General features: G+C 66.7%; 1 protein-coding gene across 3 annotated transcripts in view; it reads left to right on the top strand.

The window, feature by feature from the left end:
* Positions 1-650: 650 nt before the first annotated feature.
* The window catches only part of BRSK2 (BR serine/threonine kinase 2), a gene marked incomplete at its 5' end in the record, with an annotated part of 63,358 nt that continues 44,507 nt past the window's right edge, over positions 651-19,501 (top strand). For all 3 annotated transcript variants that reach the window (XM_081241228.1, XM_081241227.1, XM_081241226.1), the window contains one exon: positions 651-744. In XM_081241228.1, coding sequence (XP_081097354.1) covers positions 651-744 — 94 coding nt within the window. The remainder of the gene's footprint in view (positions 745-19,501) is intronic.

The following is a 19,501-nucleotide window of genomic DNA, read 5'->3' as shown; positions in this document are numbered from 1 at the left end:
CTCGAGACGCCCAGGCCGCGACCCCGCCCGGGCCTCGCCCGGACCCCGCCCTGGCCTCGCCTCCCGGAGACCAGCTCCCAGGAGCGCTCTCCGCGGCGGGGTGGAGCGAGGCGGGGGGCGGGGCCGGCAGAAGGCGCCGCTGATTGGCCTATGCCGCTGATTGGCCGGCGCGAGAGCCACTCGCTGCCGCCGCTGCATCCGGCTGCGCTCGTACGGGTTCGGCTCGGCAGCTCGGCTGGGCTCGGCGGCTCAGCTCGGCTCGGCTCGGCTCGGCAGCTCGGCTCAGCTCGGCGGCTCGGCTCAGCTCGGCTGCGCGACCGCGGACGGACTGACGGGCGTGCGCGGGGGGCGCGGGGCGCAGGGCGCGGGGCGCGGGCCTCGGCGGCGGCGGCGGTGACGGCGGCGGAAGCCTTGTGTCCCCGCCCGCCCGGTCGTCTCGGAGAGGCGGAGGCAGCGCGGGCCGGCCGCAGCAGAGCGGGCGCAGGCGCGGGGGGCGGCGGCGCGGGGGAGGCGCGGGGGGCGCTGAGCGAGCGCGGCCCGCCGGGCGCCGCCGACCCGGCCCAGCGGACTGACGGACGCGCACGGACGCGGCCCCTCCCTGCCGCCGCCCGCCCGGGGCGCCCACCTCGCCGGCGTCGGGCCCGGGAGCGATGACATCGACGGGGAAGGACGGCGGCGGGGCGCAGCACGCGCAGTATGTGGGGCCCTACCGGCTGGAGAAGACGCTGGGCAAGGGGCAGACAGGTGCGTGCGGGCCGGCGGGGGCCGGGCCGGGGAGACCGTGCACACGGAGGGCCCAGAGGGCCGAGGACACCGATGGGGGCCGGGGGCGCCGGGGGACCGGGAGGGCCGGGGGCGCACAGGCCCGCCGCCGGGGAGGCCGGCGCCGGCGCGCCGAGCGGGGGCCCGAGAAGGAGGCCGCCCGGAGCGGGGTGCTGCAGGCCCGGCCCACGTCTCCGGCCCGCGGCCGCGAACAATGGGAGGCCGGGCGCCCGGTCCCGCCGCGGAGCCCCGCAGGCCGCGCGGCTGCGGTCGGCCGGGCGCGGCCCAAGGACACTCGGCGCGGACGGCGGCGCACTGGCCCGGCCAGCGCCCCTCGGCCCGGCTGCAGGCTGCAGGTGCGCGGCCCCCGCCGCATTGTGCGCCCGAGCGACCGGGCCCATTGTGCCGCGGGAGGAGGGGGCCGAGCGGGCGCCCATCTGCCGTCTGCCGCGGCCGCGCTAATAGGCGTGCTGCCCGAGCAGCTGCGCCCCGGGCCGCGCGACCCCGGCCACGACCCCCAACTCCCGCGGCCGGCGAGCAGCGAGGCCGCCATGCGCGTCCTGCAGGGACCGGACCACTTTAGCCAGGCCGGGACCTCCCTCCCCGGTGGGAGTGGGAGAGTGCCCGGGCCACTCAGAGGGCTGGACAGCGCCTCTCTTCTCCCAACCTGTCAGGATGTCTGCGACACTGCACTCCTCCAGGGGCGGGAGAGGGAGACCGGTACTGGGCCCGACCGCGGATCCTGGGCCACGGATCCCACACCGGCGGTGGAGCAGACCCCAGCCTATGGGAGGAGGGGGCTTCCCGGCTGGTCCTGGACAGCCGTCTTCTGGCGATCGGGTTAGATCGCAGCCCCAAGGCCAGTGCCCTCATCTGGCTGGCCGGGCGTTCGCAGAGTCGCTTTGTGGGACACTGGGCTCAGCCATTTTCTTTCTTCTCCCTGGATGGGCCTCTCTTGGCGGCCCAGAGGTCCGATTGGCACTGCCTCCTTCTCCCTGCCTCTCTGGGAAGTTCCTTAGACCTAGAGCAGGCAGGCAAGCGGAGCAAGGGAGGAGGAGGGTGCGGCAGGGCTGGGCCCACCCCACTGGTGCAGGGCTGGGGCCCAGGAGGGAGCGCTCTAGCCAGGCATGCTGCAGGCCTTCCCCGAGCCCCCCAGGGTAGCCCATAGGCGGAGCCTGGAGGTGGAAGGAAAGTGGGCCAAGCCCCGGGCTGGGGTGGGGGGCAGGGGCTGTGATGTAACTAAGGCAGAGCCTGTGAAGGCGTCTGGGCTAGAGGCAGTGGGAGCCCCCCGCCCCCTGCTGGGCCGGCAGCCCTCGCACCGTGGGGCCCGGGGCAGTAGTGCAGTGCTGTTGGAAGTCGGGGTGGCGGGCCAGGTTCGAAGAGGAGGTGGCAGACAGCCCGTGATCAGCTGAGTTCAAAATGTGCATGTTTCCTGGGAGGAACAACTGTAGTTGGTGAAATTCTCAGTGGGGGAGGGGCTTGGGGCAGCAGAATGCAGGAGGCAGTGAAATAATCTAATTATCTTACCAATAAAATGTTATTATAGGGAAACATCGGCGTGCAAGCGATGACAGCCGTGAATTATACGCAGGTCTCCAAGGGTAGGGGCTGGTCTCCGTACTCTTCATTGAGTTATTCTGTTCTACAGTTAATTACAGGAGGGTTCCACTGTAATTAACAGTAACGAACACAAAAGGATGTACAGTGTGTGAACAACAGGCCGTGTGATGTTTAGAAGCAGCTCTGAGTGGCCCCTGCATCCAGCAGCCTCTCTCCTCAGGCCCTTCCCTGGTGAGTGGGATCAGGTCTCTAGTTGAGGCCCCCTCTCTGGGGGTCTGTCCGTCCTCTGTTCTTCTGGCCTCCCTGAGTGCTTGGAGCTGCCACTCGAGATCCTGATGGTTGGAGCACCTGCTTCCCAGGAAGGTTGGGGAGGAGGCTGTCCTGTTGGCGCCCGTCTCTCCGTCCTTTCTGTGGCAGGGTCATCTGGAGTTCGGTGGACCTAGGGGCCTCACGGTGTGTGTGTGCCGGGCCTGGCTGCTTGGCTTGCTGGCTGCTCTTTGGCACCAAATGCTAAGAAAGCTGTGATTTCCCAGGCCTGTCCTTTCGCTCCCGAGATAAACACCTGAGCTTCTCTGGGGGCCAGGCTTCTTGCCAGGACACCTCGGTGGAAGTGTGCCGCCTCCCTCCCCAGCCGTTAGTGCTGCTGGGAGCTGCTCCCCCGGAGCCGTGCAGCCCCCAGGCCCAGGGTGTGGTGGGGCCCGCGGTTTGTCCCTTGACTCCAGCCCAGCCCTGCTCATCTCACGGGCACCTCTGTTCTCCCTGCTCTTTGCCAGCCCTCTGCCCAAGTCCTGTAAAGGGGGAACTGAGGAGAGTAGACGTCGGCGGCTGTGGGCCGCGTGGGGCAGCTGGGCCTCTCAACCCAGCTGATCCGGGCACTCCTGCTGCGTGTCCCGAGCGGGGGCCTGTTGGGAGGCGGGCCCGCTGCTCTCCCCCAAAATGCCGCCTTTGGGGAGTCAGATGTGGGATGGGGGACGCCGCCAGGTGCAGAGTGCAGGTGTGGGCAGAGCCGCCCCTTCCACCCGGCTGGGGCTGGCAGGGTCCGGCTCACACTTCTGTTGCATCTTTTTAACCCCTGGTGGTTCTGTTTTGCTTGTTTGGCATTGGGCTCAGGGAACGGGTCCGTCACTCCTGCTGGGTTGGGCCTCCCCGTCAGGGCTGGCGAGGCCGTGGTTGAGAAGTCATCTCCTCTGCCCAGCTGTCCTTGACGGCCTGGCGTCACCTCTGCAAGCAGCCTGGGGAGGGTGCCTCCGCCTCGGCTGCGATGTGGTTTCTGGTCAAGGGACGGGACCTTCCAGGCCTGCTGGGGCGGGTGTCACTGTGCCCTGTGGTGTTCACTGCCGAGGCTCCGCCTGGCCCCTCCCTCATCCAGGAGAGGCTTCTTCAGCTGGGGGGTGGGGAGGACACCCCCTGAGGGTCCAGTGGGGACCGAGTAGGCCCAGGAGGTGAGTGGTGTGGGCTGTGCTGTCTTCACCCCTCCAGCCCCATCAGGAAACGGAGCAGTGCCCGGCCCTGCCCAAGCCAGGGCGCAGCAAGCCCAAGTGGGGCTCGGCGCCCATAGGCCGGGAGGACCCCGGGGCTCGATGGGGAGGACGGTGGGCTCTGGGAGCCTTTCCTGGAGCCAAGGTCCACGGTAAGATGTGGGGCCCACCCTTGGAAACCCTTCTCCAGTGGGCAGGAGATGGGGGCGGGGGGCAGCACTGAGACGGGGCTTTCAGGCAAGGGGTTGGTCCAGCTAAAGAGAGAAGGGGGCGGTGAGGGGCCTCCCTGCTGCTCATCTGGCTGAGCTCGCAGGTTGGTGGGTGGGCAGGGGGAGAGCCCCTCCAGGCTCTCGAGGGACCCTCAGGAGAATTAATGTGAGTGCTGGTGGCAGGCAGGCTGGAGAGGACTCCTTGGGTGGGATGGGGCAGGTGAGTGAGGGAGACACAGGTGAGCTGGAGGGAGAGACAGGTGAGCTGGAGGGAGACAGGTGAGCTGGGAGGAGAGACAGGTGTGAGAGGGAGACAGGTGAGCTGGAGGGAGACAGGTGAGCTGGGAGGAGAGACAGGTGTGAGCAGGAGAGACGGGTGAGCTGGGAGGAGAGACAGGTGTGAGAGGGAGACAGGTGAGCTGGAGGGAGAGTCTGGCAGACCCTGGGGTGACCCATGGCCCAGAGCTGGAGGGAGCCCAGCTCAGAGCAGGACGGGGGAGGCAGAGCCGGTGGCCGAGGTGGGCGGGGAGGCACCTGGGCCGTGGGGGACCACATCAGTTTTAGAAGGTTGAGCAGAAGGAGGCAGCTTTTTTTTTTTTAATTTTTAAAAATATTTATTTATTTTTGGCCACATTGGGTCCTCATTGCTGCACACGGGCTTTCCCTAGTTGTGGCGAGCGGGGGCTACTCTTTGTTGCGGTGTGTGGGCTTCTCATTGCGGCGGCTTCTCGTGGTGGAGCGTGGGCTCTAGGTACTTGGGCTTCAGTAGTTGTGGCGTGCAGGCTCAGTAGTTGTGGCGCGCGGGCTTAGTTGCTCCGCGGCATGTGGGATCTTCCCAGACCAGGGCTCGAACCCGTGTCCCCTGCATTGGCAGGCGGATTCTTAACCACTGCACCACCAGGGAAGTCCGGAGGCAGCTTTGAGCCAACGAGAGGCCGCAGTGCGTCGGCTCTGGGGATGGGGCGGGCAGGGGCTGGCCCAGGAACCGGCCTGGGGTGCCATGGAGGGCTGAGGCCCAGAGAAGGAGTGGGCCTCCCCATGTGGGTGGAGGCACTGGACTTGGGGTGCACAGTGAAGGTGGACAGAGCAGGATGAGTGGGGTGGGCCTCCACTGGTCGCATGTGGACCGCCTGTCGTGCCTGATGGTCAGAACGGCCGCAGGCCACATTGCCCTTTGCTGAGTCCAGAGCCTCCCCCTCTGTGCCTCAGGCTGGCCTCAGTCCATCTAACCTGTTTTATAAGTGAGGGAACGGGCTCAGAACCTGAACTTGGTCCAGGGCAGTTGCTCCTGGGGATGGTAGGAAAGCCCACAGATGCTCACTGCACGAGCCTGGTTAAACGTTAGGACCATATTCTCAAATAGTTGTGGGCAGACCTTGGGGGGCAGTGGGGATCCCCCACCTGTCTCCCTGCCCCACTGGAGTGGTTAGGAAGGCTCAGCAACCCATCAGTGACTTTGGGTGGGACAGAGGCTGCTCAGCCATCCTCCCGAGGCACAGACCCTCCCCCAGGAAAACCGCTTCCCCGAGCTGAGAGCTGGCCCTGGGTATGCTGTCCTTGTTGATGGAGGGCAGTTCTGCACGGGGCTTCCTGGGGTGATGGGGGTCTTGCGTCAAAGGATAGGCATTTTCCTGAAGGTAGGGCTGGGAGGGTCCTGGGGTGGACAGAGCCCTAGGACCCTGGTCCCAGAGTGTCCCCTACCCACCGTGGTCCCCTGTGGCCCTGAGCACCTCTGAGTTTTCACGTGTCCCGCCTGCCTCACCACTGGCTGTGGCTCTGCAGGGATGGTGGGATGGGTGTTTGTACCAGGGAGGGCATGTGGGGCAGAGGGCACAGCCCGGGCGAGGGTACAGAGGTGAGAGATGCTCTTTGCAGAGCCGGCTGCTGCCCAGTGCAGCTCTGGCCGTGGGTTCCTCTGCGCTGGGGGTTTTCCACAGGGGGCATCAAGGCCTGTAGGCCCTCGCCTGCAGGGCCCCCAGCATGATGCGGAAAGAGTACGTCACCTGTGGCCAGCCTCTGTCCACCACGTGCCAGCTGTTGTCCCCAGAGCCGTCTGTTCGGAGCGGGTTTTGGGGGCAAGGCCAGGCCTGGCTGTTTCTGGAAGAAGCCAGGCCAGTGCCAGCCACGGCCCCGAGGTCCTAGCAGAACCTGTCTCCAGCAGATCCGGGGGGACCCTGCTGGATATACAGCCGTCTGCGCTGTGCTCAGGGCAGAGGAGCAGAGAGGTCTCAGACTCAGAGGGCTCCAGGTGCCCCCAACCCTGGTCTGCTGGAGGGTGGTCAGGGGTACCTGAGCCTTGCTGGTGACAGGCAGGCTTGGCTGTGCGTACTGGGGGCGCGTGTGGACTGGGGCCTCCGGGGCTTGCTCCCCCTGCCTCCTGGCCCATCCCAACCAGCCTCGAGAGCTGTGTGGGGCCGCCGAGGGCTCTGCCGCAGGACGCAGGGTCCCCTGCTGCCCACGGCAGCGGCTGACCGGCACCGCCGTGGGCCTGCGCCTGCGCCTGGACGGGGGCCCGAGCGAGCGTGTGCTTCCCCTGCCCACACGCGCCTTTTTCTGGCTACTTCCTCCCCTGGTGTTCATCGCTAGGGCTTATCTGTGGGGCAACCACTGGGCCTGAAAACGTCAGGGAAGGGAGAGGAGGCCGGCATCTGAGAGGCAGGTGGGCTGGGCAGCAGCACTGACTGCATCCTCTCTGCCTGTGCATGAGCCCTGCTTGGTGCCTGGCACCTTGCGTGTGCCCGGAGCAGACAGGTCCTGCCAGGTCAGAGGCCCGCGCTGAGGATGGCCCACGTCGGCCGTGCTCCCGAGTCAGCGGTGCAGTGGGAGGGTGCGTGGCTGGTGCTCATGAGGAGCGTGAGGGCGACTTCCTGGTCACCTAGTGCTCTGGTTTGGAGAGCACCTGTGCCTTTGAGGCCAGTGGACACAGAACCGGTGTCTGTGGGGGCCTGGCCGGGCGGCGGTGCCCACAGAGGAGGCTGTGTCCCCCGTCTGCCCGCGCCCACAGGCTGCGCCTGGAGCTGCCCGGGCCCGGGGCCCTGTCTGCCTGTGTCCCCCCGCACAGTCTGGGCTCCTTGGAGTGGGGCATGCTGGCGCTCCCCAGGGCCTGCTGCCACGCACAGAGGGAGCACGGTGGCGGCACACACGTGGCAGGGTGTTTGAGGTGGTTGAGAGGCCTCACCGCCTGCCTGTGGCCCTGTGTGCTGCCCACGTGGCCTTCCCCAGCGGTACAGCCAGGGCCCCCAGGCCCCCGAGGCCACCTTGGACCCTAATGGGGTGGTTCTGTGCCCCTGGTCCCGGAGGTGCAGCCAGGGACAGCCCCCTAGGCTCTGGTGCTCGGTAGCTGAGGGGCTTTGAGCCTCAGGCCCCCTAACGGCAGGAGTGCTTCTGTGAGGCCCTGATGGACGGGAACAATGTCGGGGGCACGTCTGCTGTGCTCGGTGCCCAGCAGGAGGCCAGCATCTGTCAGGGCCCATCTAGGGTCTCGGGGGAGGGGAAGGACCCCCTTCCCTGTGGGTGGTACCTTGCGTTGCCCTGGATTCTGCAGGAAGTCCTCTCGGACATGGGGCAAGCTGGTGCCTTCGGACAGCTGCTCCAACGGAGCTCTCCCCGGTGCCAGGCCCGGCCAGCCCCGCTGTCCCCTGTGGGCCGGTTGACGTGTCCAGGCCACACAGCACTGGGTGGTGGGCCCCGGGTGGGCTTCCATGAGCCTGCCCAGAGCCCTGGGTCCTGGCCAGGGATGGCCGAGCTGCCCGCCCGCCTGCCCGAGGTTTCACCCCAGACAGGGGTGCCGGCTGCCAAGCGGGGCTGCCCTGAGCAAGCTGCCTCAGACTCCGGACGGGATGGAGGCTGGGTTGGGGCAGAGGCCGCAGGGACAAAGCAGGGATTGTGCGGGCTGGGCCCTGAGAGGCGGCCCAGGCCTTGTTCTGCAGCCTCTGAGGGCCCAGTGTTCTGGAGCTGGGCAGCTGGGAGCACCGCCCCCCAACCCCAGGATGAGAAAACGGCCCTTCTCTTCTGCTGGTTTTCTTCCTGTTCGTTCTGCTTTCATCCCTCAGGGCCCAGGGAGGCTGCTGCTGGGCCTTGGTTTCTTCCCTGTGCCCTGGGCTGACAGCGCCTCCGGGTGGATTTCAGGGGTCACTGAGGGCGATGCCTGTTGAGCGCTGACTCAGCGTCCCGGGAACCCACACCCTGGCTGGGGGCGCTGACCTCTGAGGACAGAGGTGCTTCCCCAGGTGCTGCCACAGCCTCGTCTACACGGGGCCCCAGGGCTGGCCGCCCCCACTTGGGCCTCCCGCACACCGTGCCCACAGGCCTGGCCGAGGGTGGATGGAAGATTCTGGGGCCTGTGCTTCTGGGCTGGGGGGTGGAGGAGGACCGCGGGGCACTTGCGCCATTGCTGCCCACTCTGGGCTCAGACTGGGTCCCAGGGCTGGCCTTCCTGGCCCCGGGGCGGAGGTGGGAGGGCAGCCTGAGTGGCCGCCTGCGTGGCCTGAGTGACGTAGCTGGGGCTGGGGACATGGCAGGCTGCTGCTCCGTCTCGGCCGTGGGTGGTTTTCGGGGGCGGCAGGAGGCTGCCCGGCCAGGAATGTGGCATCTGTGGGGGGGCCTTGGCCGTGGTGCCCCGGGCGACTCTAGAGTTGCTGGCAGCCGCTGGCCTGGGTGGAGGAGCAGGATAAATGGGGGGCCTACGTGTTGGGGGGTGGCCGCCTGGGAACCTGACGGGTCCCTCCCCGTGGCCGACTTCGGCCTGGATCACAGGCCACGAGGCCAGAGCAGCCCCAGGGAAGGGCAGGGCGCGGGCCCCGAGGCCAGGTGCTTCCTGCGCCTAGTTCTGAGTCGGGTCCAGCGGTGTATGAGGCGTGCGGGTCCAGCTTCCACAGGTGTTGACGCTGGGCCCAAGCTGGAGTCCGGGGCACGGGCCGGCAGGGCGGTGGGGAGCCCGGGTCTGCAGAGGCTGGGAGGAGCCCCTGCCTGGGGCAGGAGCTGCAGCCTCTGCCGCCCCTCCCAGACTCGACTCCCTACTCAGTCGTCTGGCAGGGGCCTGCAGTGGAGCCCAGGCAGCCTCGTGGGGCCAGTTCCTTCTCTGAAGGGTGAGGGGCTGGTGCTCGGTGGGCAGCTGCAGGGACGTGGGGATCCCCGATGCCTGTGGAGAGGGGTGTGCCTGGAGCGTGTGTGAGGGACTCAGGGTCCTCCGAGACCCTTCAGAGAAAGTCCTTTGGCTGGCCCCGTGGAGCCAGGAAGGAGCTGGATGGGCTGCTCCGTCCTGGGCTCACTCTGGCTGCCCCCAGGAGTCAGCCAGAAGGCACAGAGCATTTGGGGTCATCCAGGGTCTCTGGGGTCAGCCTGCGTGCAGAGCCCCCGGGGCAGGGCCCCCAGCCCAGACTGGGTGGGAAAGTCAGCATCTGCAGGCCCCCGTGTCCCCGTTGTGGCTCAGGTGTGAGGGTGAGCGACACTGCGAGGGAACGTGTTTGCTTGGGGCCAGGCAGGGGGCTGGCAGCCCGTGTCACCCTTGGGCCGTGGGCCTGAGAGTGGACTCAGCCTTCACGTCCAGCCCGGGCCCAGGGGGTCGAGGGGGAAACAGGACGAGGGTGGACAGATGGGCATCGTGTTTGCTTATCCCCGCGGATGTGGTATTTTCGTGCATCGCTTGTTTATGGGGCAGCGAGTGGGGAGAGTGGATGCAGACTGTGGCAGAGCTGGGCCGCCAGCTGTGCGGGGCTGAGGGACCCGGCAGTGGGGGCACAGTCTGGGCTGGGGAGGGGCTTGCCTCATCCCTTCCCTCTGCCACACGGTGCCCTGCGACGCGGCCTGCCCTGCCTGTGGCCCTGCCCCGCTGACCTCTCGCGCCCAACCTGCTGCATTCTGGCCGGCAGATGCCTCTGTTCTGGGGGCCCACCTGGAGTAGAGGCCCCATGTTCCTGGGCCACCGTGGGAACCGGCTTCTCGTTTCCCTCTGCAAACGGGCATTTCCAGATGCGGAGGTAGAGAAAAGAGCACCCTGGACCCCGCGAGCCCACCCCAGCCTCAGCGACACAGACACGGGGTCAGTTTGCTTCACCCCACCCCCAGACTTCCCTGAAATGTAAATATTTTCGGGCTGGGTCTAAAAGATAGAGACTCTTTAAAAGAAGCACCATACCATTTAGTACCCTGGGAAGTTAACCCTGATTTCCCAAACTGGCAGAAATACAGTCAAACGCTGCATTTTTAGCGGGTAAGGGCTGTTTCCTGGAACCTGAGTCCCCATGGCCCCCTGCGTGCGGCGTCTGGAGACCTTGGGGCCTCAGCACCGGAGCTGCTCCCGGGGTCCTCAACCTCAGGATCTGCGCGTTTCTGACTTTCCGGGGGTGCTGATGCTGGCGGGGCCCCACTTGGACAGGAAACTACGCATGGTTGTGGCCTGTCCCACCCTCACTCCCGCCCCGACCCTGACGTGATGGTCACTGGTGCTGGCGTGCAGTGAGCAGCGAAATACAGGCCTGGCCTTGCCTGGGAGCAGTGGGTCCACCCAGCCCAGAAGCTTCTCTGCTGTCACGCGCACAGAGGTGCAGGCCCAGTGGGGGACGTGGCACGTGAGGAGCGCCCCGTTTGGGTTCTGTCCTGTGGGGTGGACCTAAGGCAGGTGAGGACTGCTGGCCGGTCACTCTCTGGTCCCTCGGCCCCTAGCCGCTGCAGCCCTGGGCGGGGCGTGTAGGTGAGGGAACAGGCTCGGTGGGGGCCTGAAGGAGGCCCTCCTGGGGAGCTTGGAGCAGCTTCCACCAGGCGCCTGGTCTCCTTACGTCCCGCTGGGCCCGTCTCTGTGTGCAGCCTCACCCTCTTGGCTGCAGTGGCCCTGTCACGGAGGGCCAGTTTGAGCACTCACAGCCTAGGGTGGACAGTCAGCCTGCCCACGCCCGGCCCACGCCTCCAGCTCTTCCCCCAGGCCCTCTGCCACCACGCCCGGCCTGTGGCTCCGACACGTGACCTCACATGGGAGACGCTGAGCTCGAACCCCTTGTGCTCTCTGGGGTTTGGGGCTTCCCGCTTGGTGTCAGGGCTGCTTGAGGCTGGGGCACACGCTCCTCCTGCAGTGGGGCCCACGCTGGGGGCTCCGTGCTTTCCCCAAACGCGCCTGCTTCTGTACGAAGCCGTGGGCCCTGGTGACCTGGGAGAATTGCTCTTCAAGGCCAACGTGTTCGTACACGGCGTGGGCTGCCAGGAGACCCTGCGTCCAGGGGCCAGCTACCCATGAGCAGTGTGCAGGCAGCCTAGGACCCCCGCTCTCCCCTCCCTAAGTCTCCAAGGAGAGCAGCGGCAAAGCCCTCAGGTGGTGCCCCATCTCTGCTGCACTCTGCTTGTGGGGTGGCTTGTGGGGGTGAGGCCGGGGCAGCTCGCTGGCTGCACCCTGTTCCTGAGGGGGCGCCGAGGGGCCTGAGTTGGCCCTGCAGCCTGGGGCCAGGCCCTCTCCCTGGGCCCGCCTGTGGGAGCTGTCCAGCGCGGCAGTGCTGAAGTCTGCAGCTTCCGCGGCCCAGGAGGGAGGCTGCGGTTAGCAGTTTGTCCTCAGCCCTCCTTTGCAGCTGAGCAGACCTGTGGGAGGGTCTGTGGGTCTTTGGTGAGCTCCTGCACCTGTCTCCCTAGTGTGGGACTTGGGCTGTGTGCTGAGGAGGTGGGCAGGGGGAGGCTGCCTGGTGTGCTCCCAGGGGAGACCCCGGCCCCCACTCCCCTCCTCGGTCAGGAGGAGCTGGTGGCCAGTTCTCTTGTGGCTGCTGCTCACCTGCCGGGACGGGAGGAGGGCCAGGGCCCCACAGAGCGTGAACATGAGTACTGCTCGCCCTCCAAGGCTGCCGGCACCTTCTCTGGCTCTGGGGTTGATTCAAGGTGACTCTCCAGGGCAGTCCCTGGCATCCCTGACGTTTGCTTGGTGTCTCCAAGGTGGCAGGAGCTGCTGCAGTGAACCCTCCCATCCAGAAGCCCTTGGAGACCCCCATCGCCCGGGTGTGGGTTCTGTTGGGGGCACATAGCAGCCAGGGAGGCCTCGGCCACCTGGCCCCGTGCTCTGTAGGCTGTGGGTGCCCTGCGTCGCCTGGGCTCCCCAGGGAGGGGCAGGCACACCGTGAGAGGCTCTGGTGCACACCAGCCAGTTGCATCTCCTGGGTCCCCTTATTTCAAGGGTCTTGTGGCCCAAGGGTGGATGAAATGCAGGAGTTTCTGCAGCACGCTGGGACATCAGTGATGGCCTTGGGGCAGCCAAGAGGGGAGACCAGCTGGGGCCCGGGCTGTGCACCGACCCTCTGTGTCAGGGGTCTGCCCACCTGAGCCCCTACCCAGGGAGACAGAGATGTGGTGGGTGTGAAGGCGCGGGTGTTACCCTCCCGCTGGTTCTGCCTTGTACTCATCTGTGGGGCTCCCCATGCACACAGGGAGGGTCCTCTGACCTCCAAGTCCATGCCTGCAGCCCCCTCCCCAGGCCTGGGCACTGGGGGGAATTGAGCCTGGACTCAGGAAGGCAAGCCCTCAGCTCCAACCCCCACTAAACCCCGGCATCCTAACCAGCATCCTGGGCTAGCTCGGCGGGGAGACTGGAGACAGGAGACGTTTGGGAAGGACCGAGGCCTTGGAGGTGGAGGGACTGTTTCCTGTGTGTGAGGGGGTGGGGCTGGACCGGGCAGATGGGAAAGGGTAGATGCTGGCTTAGCTCTAGGGGCAAGAGCGCGTCTCTGATTGGAGGTTTGCTGACTCTAAACCCCAAATCCCAAGGGATTTATAACTAATCATAAAGTGGCACAGATAGGACACCCTCCAGCAGATGCCGCGGGGCGACTGAGGGCATCTGTGGGCGGTCGTGGGCTGCGTCGGCCTGGGAATCAGGGCAGCCGTGTCGGGGGCTTGGTGGGGGCTACAGGGGCCCCTCTGGGTGACGCCCAGTGGCCCAGGGTCTATGGGCCGGGTTCCCAGATTCACTTCCAGCTTCGCTGCCGGCCCTGGCAGGGCACACGGTGTCCTCGGCATCCTCAGAGAGCTGGCCGCTGCCCTCAGTGCCACCCACGTCCGTACCTCCCCCTCCTGGGTCCCTCTGCCTGAGGGGTGCTCAGACCCCTGTCCCACAGCCTGTCTTTGGAGTCAGCTGGCCGTAGGGCCTCTGACCTCGGGGGCCCTGCTTCCCGCCACCCTATGTGCAATGCACACCCTCCTGTGGGCATCTGTGCGCTGCCCTGGTGTCTGCAGAAGGGGATATGGGGACTGGCTCTCTGTCGGGGTGATGCTGGTGATGCCCCCGTCAGGATCCAGGCTGGTGGGGCAGGAGAGTTGGCTCTGGGGGGACCAGCCTGGGCTGGTCAGTGCTGTGGGCCTCCAGAGGTGCTCAGGGTCTGGCAGGGGCTGGGCGGCCAGCCGGGGCCTCTGACCCCACAGGCTTACTCTGCCCCTTCTGCCCGGGGGCTATGGCATCCCGAGTCCCCCTGGGTGGGTGGCCTCTGGGTGCCAGTCCCCCCATGCCGGGTGGTGTGCATGGGGTCCTATGCTGACCAAAGCCTGGTTGGCAGCCCTCTTGGTGCTGCTGGGGGAGGTGCTGGCCTCTGGCCGGTGGACACCTGGGGGCACCTCTGGGAAGCTGGCCAGGCTCTGTGCTGGGGACAGTCCTGTCCTGGGCAGAGCAACCCACTGGGCAGCCAGGGTTCGGGGGAGGCCAGCTCCTGGGCCTGTCCATGCCAGTCCAGGCTGGGTCTGGGGCCCGGGCTGCCCCCCCATGCCTGTTGCAGTGGGCCTTGGGGAGGAAAGATGGCCCCTGGGGAGCCTCTCTGGCCCTGCACAGGACCTCAGGCGTGGTGGCCATGGGCACGTGCCCCAGGCACCGTCTTGGGGGTTCTGCGGTCCATCGCTGGGCCTCGGGAGCTCACCACTTGGGTGAGTCCTGCCGAGCCTGGGGGGCTGCAGGCCAGCACCCATCCCCATGGGGGTGCCTCTTCTCTTGGACACCAAGTGGCCTGTACCCTGGGGGAGCGGCCCCCAGAAACAGCGTGGGCGTGCGGGGGGCCGTCAGCTCCGGGAGGCTCACAGTGGGTGTTGATGGAGTGGTTGGGGCGGGGGGGCGCACGTGCTCCTCCGCTTCCCGTTGCTCGAGGGGCCAGGGCAGGTGGGGACAGGTCAGTCAGCGGGGTCAGCAGAGTGAGATCCTGGGGACCCCGTGCTGGCAGGACCATGTGGGGTTCTCTGGTGAGTGCACCTCAGGACAGGCGGTCTCCTGGAGGTGTTGGGTCGGGGACTTCATAAACCAGGCCTGTGCTCCGTGGCCAGCGCCGAGGCCAACCTCAAGTTTGCAGGTGCAAAGATGTATACGTAATTGAGCGCCTTGCCTGCCCGTCCCTGGGGGGATGTGCCGGGGGAAGGCGTGCAGGACGGTCTCTGCTGCCTGGGTCGGGGGGTCAGGGCAGAGGCCCAGGGGACACTGAGCAGGGCTCTGTGGATGGCGTACCAGGGCAGGGCTGCTCTGCATCCCCTCTGGGCTGGGCTCCTGTCCTGACACCTCGTGCCCATTTGCGCCTTTGAGTGGCAGGTCCCACTGCCCAGCCCTTCTGGCTGCTCCGCAAGTGCCAGCCCCGGGGAGGAGGAGGTGGCAGAGGTGGGCGTCCTGCCCAGGCTCCGTGACCATGGACAGCTCCAGGCAGGCGGGCCTCCTGGAAACAGTCAGAGGCGCTCAGGGACTGAGCTGATGTTTGGGAGGATGAGGTGGCAGCTGTGGGCAGGCGGGTCTCTGCCTCTCTCCTCCTCTCTGTCCTTCGGAGAAGCTGCCCGCTGACCGCCAAGCAGCTTCTATTATTACCCCACACTGGAGGTTACATCTGCCGGTGCCCTTCCGGGGATGGGCAGGCTCTCCTGGCACCTGATCCCCGCTGGGCGGGGGCGGAGCTCGGGCCACAGGCCTGTTTCCCACTTCCTGCTGGTACCGCAGGCAGGGTGTGCATCTGTCTGTCCGTCCGTCCGAGGGACCTGGGCAGGGAACTTGTCTGGGTCAGGTGGGAGCAGCCTGCACACGGCCTGCCTGGCCCAGCGCCTCGGTGTCCATCTCGTGCCCAGCACTGGCTGGGCCCCTGGGCAGCCAGCAGCTGCCTCAGCCCCCAGCTCCCCCAGGTCAGGCACCCGCCACGAGCGGTCTCGAAGCTCCATGGTCGGGGCAAGTGCTGTGGTGCCAGCGCCTTCCCGTCCTGCCTGGGCGCCCTGACCCAGGGGCATCGGACGGCTGGCTCCTGAGACAAGTCTGGGGTGGGGACTGCAGCTCCCCGACCCGTGAGCAGGGTGGGGACACAGGCTTCTTGGCCCGGGGGAGGGTGGGACACCAGACCTACCTCGTGGCTGGGGAAACCAACTAACTCAGCAGGTAGTTTTTAAAACGTGGATTGGGTTTTTTTTTTTTAATGATAAACCCAGATTTGACACTGCAGAGTGGTCCTCTGGCCCCCATCCACTCCCACGTGGGGACAAGGAATCTCAGCCATAGACCAGAGAGGGCTTGTCTGCCCCGCCGCCAGCCCCCCGCCCCGCCCTCCTGTTCCTTTTTCCCCTGCCCGCTGGACCGCGGGAGCCCATGTGGCTTCCCAGGCCAACCCTGGCAGCCCTCCCAGGTGTGCCAGGCGAGGGGGCTGCCGGGGGTGCCTGGTGGCCACAGGCGGGCGGGCTCTGCCTTCCTCTGCTTGACCACAGGCCGGCCCGCAGATGAGGGGCACCTTCCCTGCACAGGGCTTTGCTGTGTCCTGTGTCGGGGCCTGGAGGCGTGGCCAGGGGGCCGGTGGGGGCTGGGAAGCGGACAGGGGTGGAGGGCGGCCAACCTCTGGGGTCTGGTCACCTGCAGCTCCTGCCCCTCGGGGTGGGGGCTGAGGGGAGGCCCAGGGGCTTCTGGGAGGTATTTCCACACCTGGCTTAGCTGTGAGCGGCTCTGGGCCTGGCTCCATCCCGGAGGGCCCCCCACGCCTGGCAGGTGTGAGTGGGGCTGTGTGGCGTTGCATCTGCTACCAGAGAGGCTGTTGGTGTGTGTGCCTGGGCCTCCCGGGGCAGGCATCCCGGCCTCGTCACCAAGGCAACCGCATCACCATCCCTGGGGCCTGGAGGGGGTGGAGCAGTAAGGAGGGAAGGCCTGGTGCTGGGTGGGGGGGGACAGTCCGTGTCTGCTGCTGAAGCCCCCTGGGGCCTGGCCTGTAGGCAGCCTTCCTGTCCTGGCGACCCCTTCTCTTCCCCCCTCCCAGGCGCTGGGTCACTGACCTTGAAGCACTCCTGCCGGTCACCATGGCTCTGTCCCTCCACTCCCCCGCACACACATCCCTGGAGGGCTGGACAGCTGCTGGTGGTGCATGCTCATGTCACAGCATGGCGTCCACGCTGCACGTGTGACCTCGGCCCCCTGGAGTCCAGCCTCCTCGTACAGCTGGCTCCTCGCGTGCGGGACCCGGCACCTCGTCTTCACAGCAGCTGCGTCCCCTGCCACCTGCTCCCCACAAGCCTCCGACCCCTCCCCTTCCTAGGTCCCTTGGGCCAGTCACCCTCCTTCCTGCAGGCCCTTGGCAGACGACCCCAGCATCAGCCCCCAGTCCTAAGGCTTCTGAAACTAGGGCACCAGCTTAAAACAACAACAACAATTTACCAGATTGAATTACTGAATAGTTACTGAATTCAATCAAAATGTTTCATTGGGCTAATTTTACAGCGTTGAACTGATAAAGCAGTTAATAAAAAGCTCACGTGGTCACCTGCCACCATGGGAAGCGGAGATGCGGGGCCCACTCGCCGGCCTCTGGGAAGCCCTGCTCCTCCCAGAGGCTCTCAAAGCGAGAGTGGGCAGAAGTGTGGGCAGGCAGGGCAGGAAGGCTTCCCCCAGCGCACCCCAGAACCGATGGTTTCCCAGCACTCGTGCCCCCCAGACAAGGCCGCCGGGTCCCCCTGGACATCCCGCCCCGAGGGTGCAGTCAGAGGGCCGAGGGGCCCAGGTGCCGGCCTCTCCCTCCACCTCTCCCCGCAGAGGGGGCCCGGGGCACACAGGTCAGGCCTCCGGGTATCTGGGGCTCTCAGGACGTGCTGCTGAGCACACAGTAGGTGGACGCCCCTTGGGGACACTGGCTGCGTGGGTGGGCTTTCTGTGGCGTGGCTGAGGGATGTCCTGGGGGGCCCTGGTGCATCTGGGGGAGACCCGGCCTGGAGGTAGGGGTGATGATTTCCATGCTCTGGGTGTCGGCCAGGGTACCTTGGCTGAGGGAGAAGCGTCCACCCTTGTGCCCCGGCTTCTGCGGGTGGGACTGTGGGGGTTCCTGGCGGGGGTGGGGAGTTGGCCCTGGGGTCGGAGGAAGCGGGGGAGGGAAGGCCTGTTGTGGTCGCCGTGGCAAGCACCGGGCTGCTGAGGTTGGGGCACTGACTCTGGGGAGAGTGTGCCCTGCTGGCTGGGCCCTCAGCCCAGGAAGGAAGCCACGGCCCCCCTGCCCTCTCCCAGCAGCCCGGGGATGTGGGGACCTGGGGTGGCCCTCGGTGCGCGGCCGGGGCCTCCCCGGGTCTGTCCCTGCAGCCCTGTGTGCGGCCCACACTCCGCCCGCCTTGATCGTGTTCCTTCCACAGCCCCGAGCGAGTCCCCACTGTGGTGGGAAGGAGCCCCGTCCTGGCCACACCACGGTGGGCGGGTGCCAGGGCAGCTGCCCTTGGAAGGAGCCGGGGTGTACGTGGTATCACGTGGCAGGGGGGTCTCACACTGCAGCCTCGGGCTGTCCCCGCTCCCTCCCGCCCCTGCCCCCGCCTCCCAGGCCCCCGGGGGCTGCTGGGCAGAAAGAGTGGGACAGTCTGGGGAGGGCCGGGGCCCTCTTGCTCCTGTGGCCCCCATGACTCTGCCTCGAGCCCGGCCTGGCTCCCCCGTTGCCGGGGCCTGTGCCTGAGCCTGGGGGGCTGTGACTGCACTGGGAGCGTCTCAGCCCGCCCTGGGCCTGTTCAAGGGTGCGTCCGGCTCAGGCCCGGCCAGCCTGGCTGAAGCCCCTGTTTTGGTGTGTTGGGCGTTTGTGTTTCTCTTGGGAATCACCGGTCCCATCCTTGGCTCCTCTGAAGCAGCCGCACTGGCGGGTTTCTAAAGGAGCTCTTCACATCCGAGGGCCGGGTTCACTGGGCCTTTCCCTCTGTCTGCAGGTGGGACGCTCTGAGTCACTTCTGGCTGTGGTTCTACCAGTGGTTCCGTTGACACGAAATCCCGGGGAAGGTGGGCTGTGGACACTGACCAGGCTGCTGCTGAGGGCGGGGTGATGGGGGCGCCGGGACGCCCTTCCGCAGGACCCAGGGAGAAACACTCTTTAAGTGTGCGCGTCGCTGACACCTCCAAGGAGCTGCTGAGAAGGGGAGACTGCTGGGGAAGCAGGTTTTAGGAAGCAAACCAGGGCTCAACAAACACAAGGAAAAGGAAAACCCTGAACTCCGCCTGGTCTCAGGCTGGGCGCTTCTGGGAAAGTCACTGAACCTCTCTGAGCCCGGGGCCCTTGTGAGAGGGGCAGTCATGGTGTCCGCCTGGCAGAGGTGTGGTGTGACGTGGCTGCAGCCATGTGCCTTCTTGTCACCGTGATGGCTGTGCCCCGGCTGCAGAGCGTGCGCGGTGCTTTCCTTCTCGGTGGTCTCCTTGGTCTACCTGGAGTTTATCTGGGCAGCATGTGTAGGCGGGGCTGCCTGCTGTATCTCCCTGGCTTAGTCATCTGCTGGGCACCGCCCGCTGGGCAGCCAGGACTCCCGGAGTCCGAGACTGCCTCGTGGTGGGTTAGGGGGAAGGCTGGCCTCCTGGGGTTGCTCCTTGGGTTGGGCCTGCAGCAGGCCAGGGCCCCGCTGGTGGGAGCACAGCGTGGGAGATGGGTCAGGGACCAGACAGGGCACCAGCCATTCCCTAGTGTGAGACAGGTCCTGCCCTGGGCAGGGCTGGCACCATGGCAGGACAGGGGGCAGGGGTAGGGGTGGTGGTGGTGGGGGCGCTGGGAGCTGGAGTGGGGGCCCTTCGCCTGGCCTTTTTGTGCAGGAGGCGGGTGTTAGCGCGGCTGAGGCCATGCCCACTAGCTGGGGGCAGGGGTCTCTGAGGCCGGTGAGGGCTGCAGCCAGTGGCTTGCTCTGAGTCCAGGGCCCAGCTGAAGGGAGAAGGAAGGAAGGGGGTGGGGGAGAGCGCTCAGTGCCCCTGCCTTTCTGCTCCCGTTGTCATGGCAACAGATGGTGGTTTGGCAGGAGAGAGGAGGGGGAGGGCTTTGCGTGAGGAGGCTCGGGATTTGGAGACCAGCTGGGATCCTTCAGGGACAGGGCGGGGCTCTGGCGACGGGGCTGAGCAAGCTCCTCCCCTGGGCCCCCAGCGCAGCCCCCGTTCACAGGGCAGGTTTTAGACCGAAACCCGGGTCTGCGCTTCCTTCCTCTGGAGTGCCAGCCCCACCCCGGCTCACAGTGGCCGCCTGGCCCTCCTTGCTCGCACCTCCCTCTCTCTCTCCCCTGGTTCCTGGACCAGGGCTGCAAATCAGAAAGAGACCAGTGCCC

This window comes from Mesoplodon bidens, assembly GCF_964165515.1.
Source record: "Mesoplodon bidens genome assembly, chromosome: 7".
Classification (NCBI taxonomy): domain Eukaryota; kingdom Metazoa; phylum Chordata; class Mammalia; order Artiodactyla; family Ziphiidae; genus Mesoplodon; species Mesoplodon bidens.
Note: the sequence above shows the minus strand (reverse complement) of the source record. Positions and strands in the feature narration are given on the sequence as shown.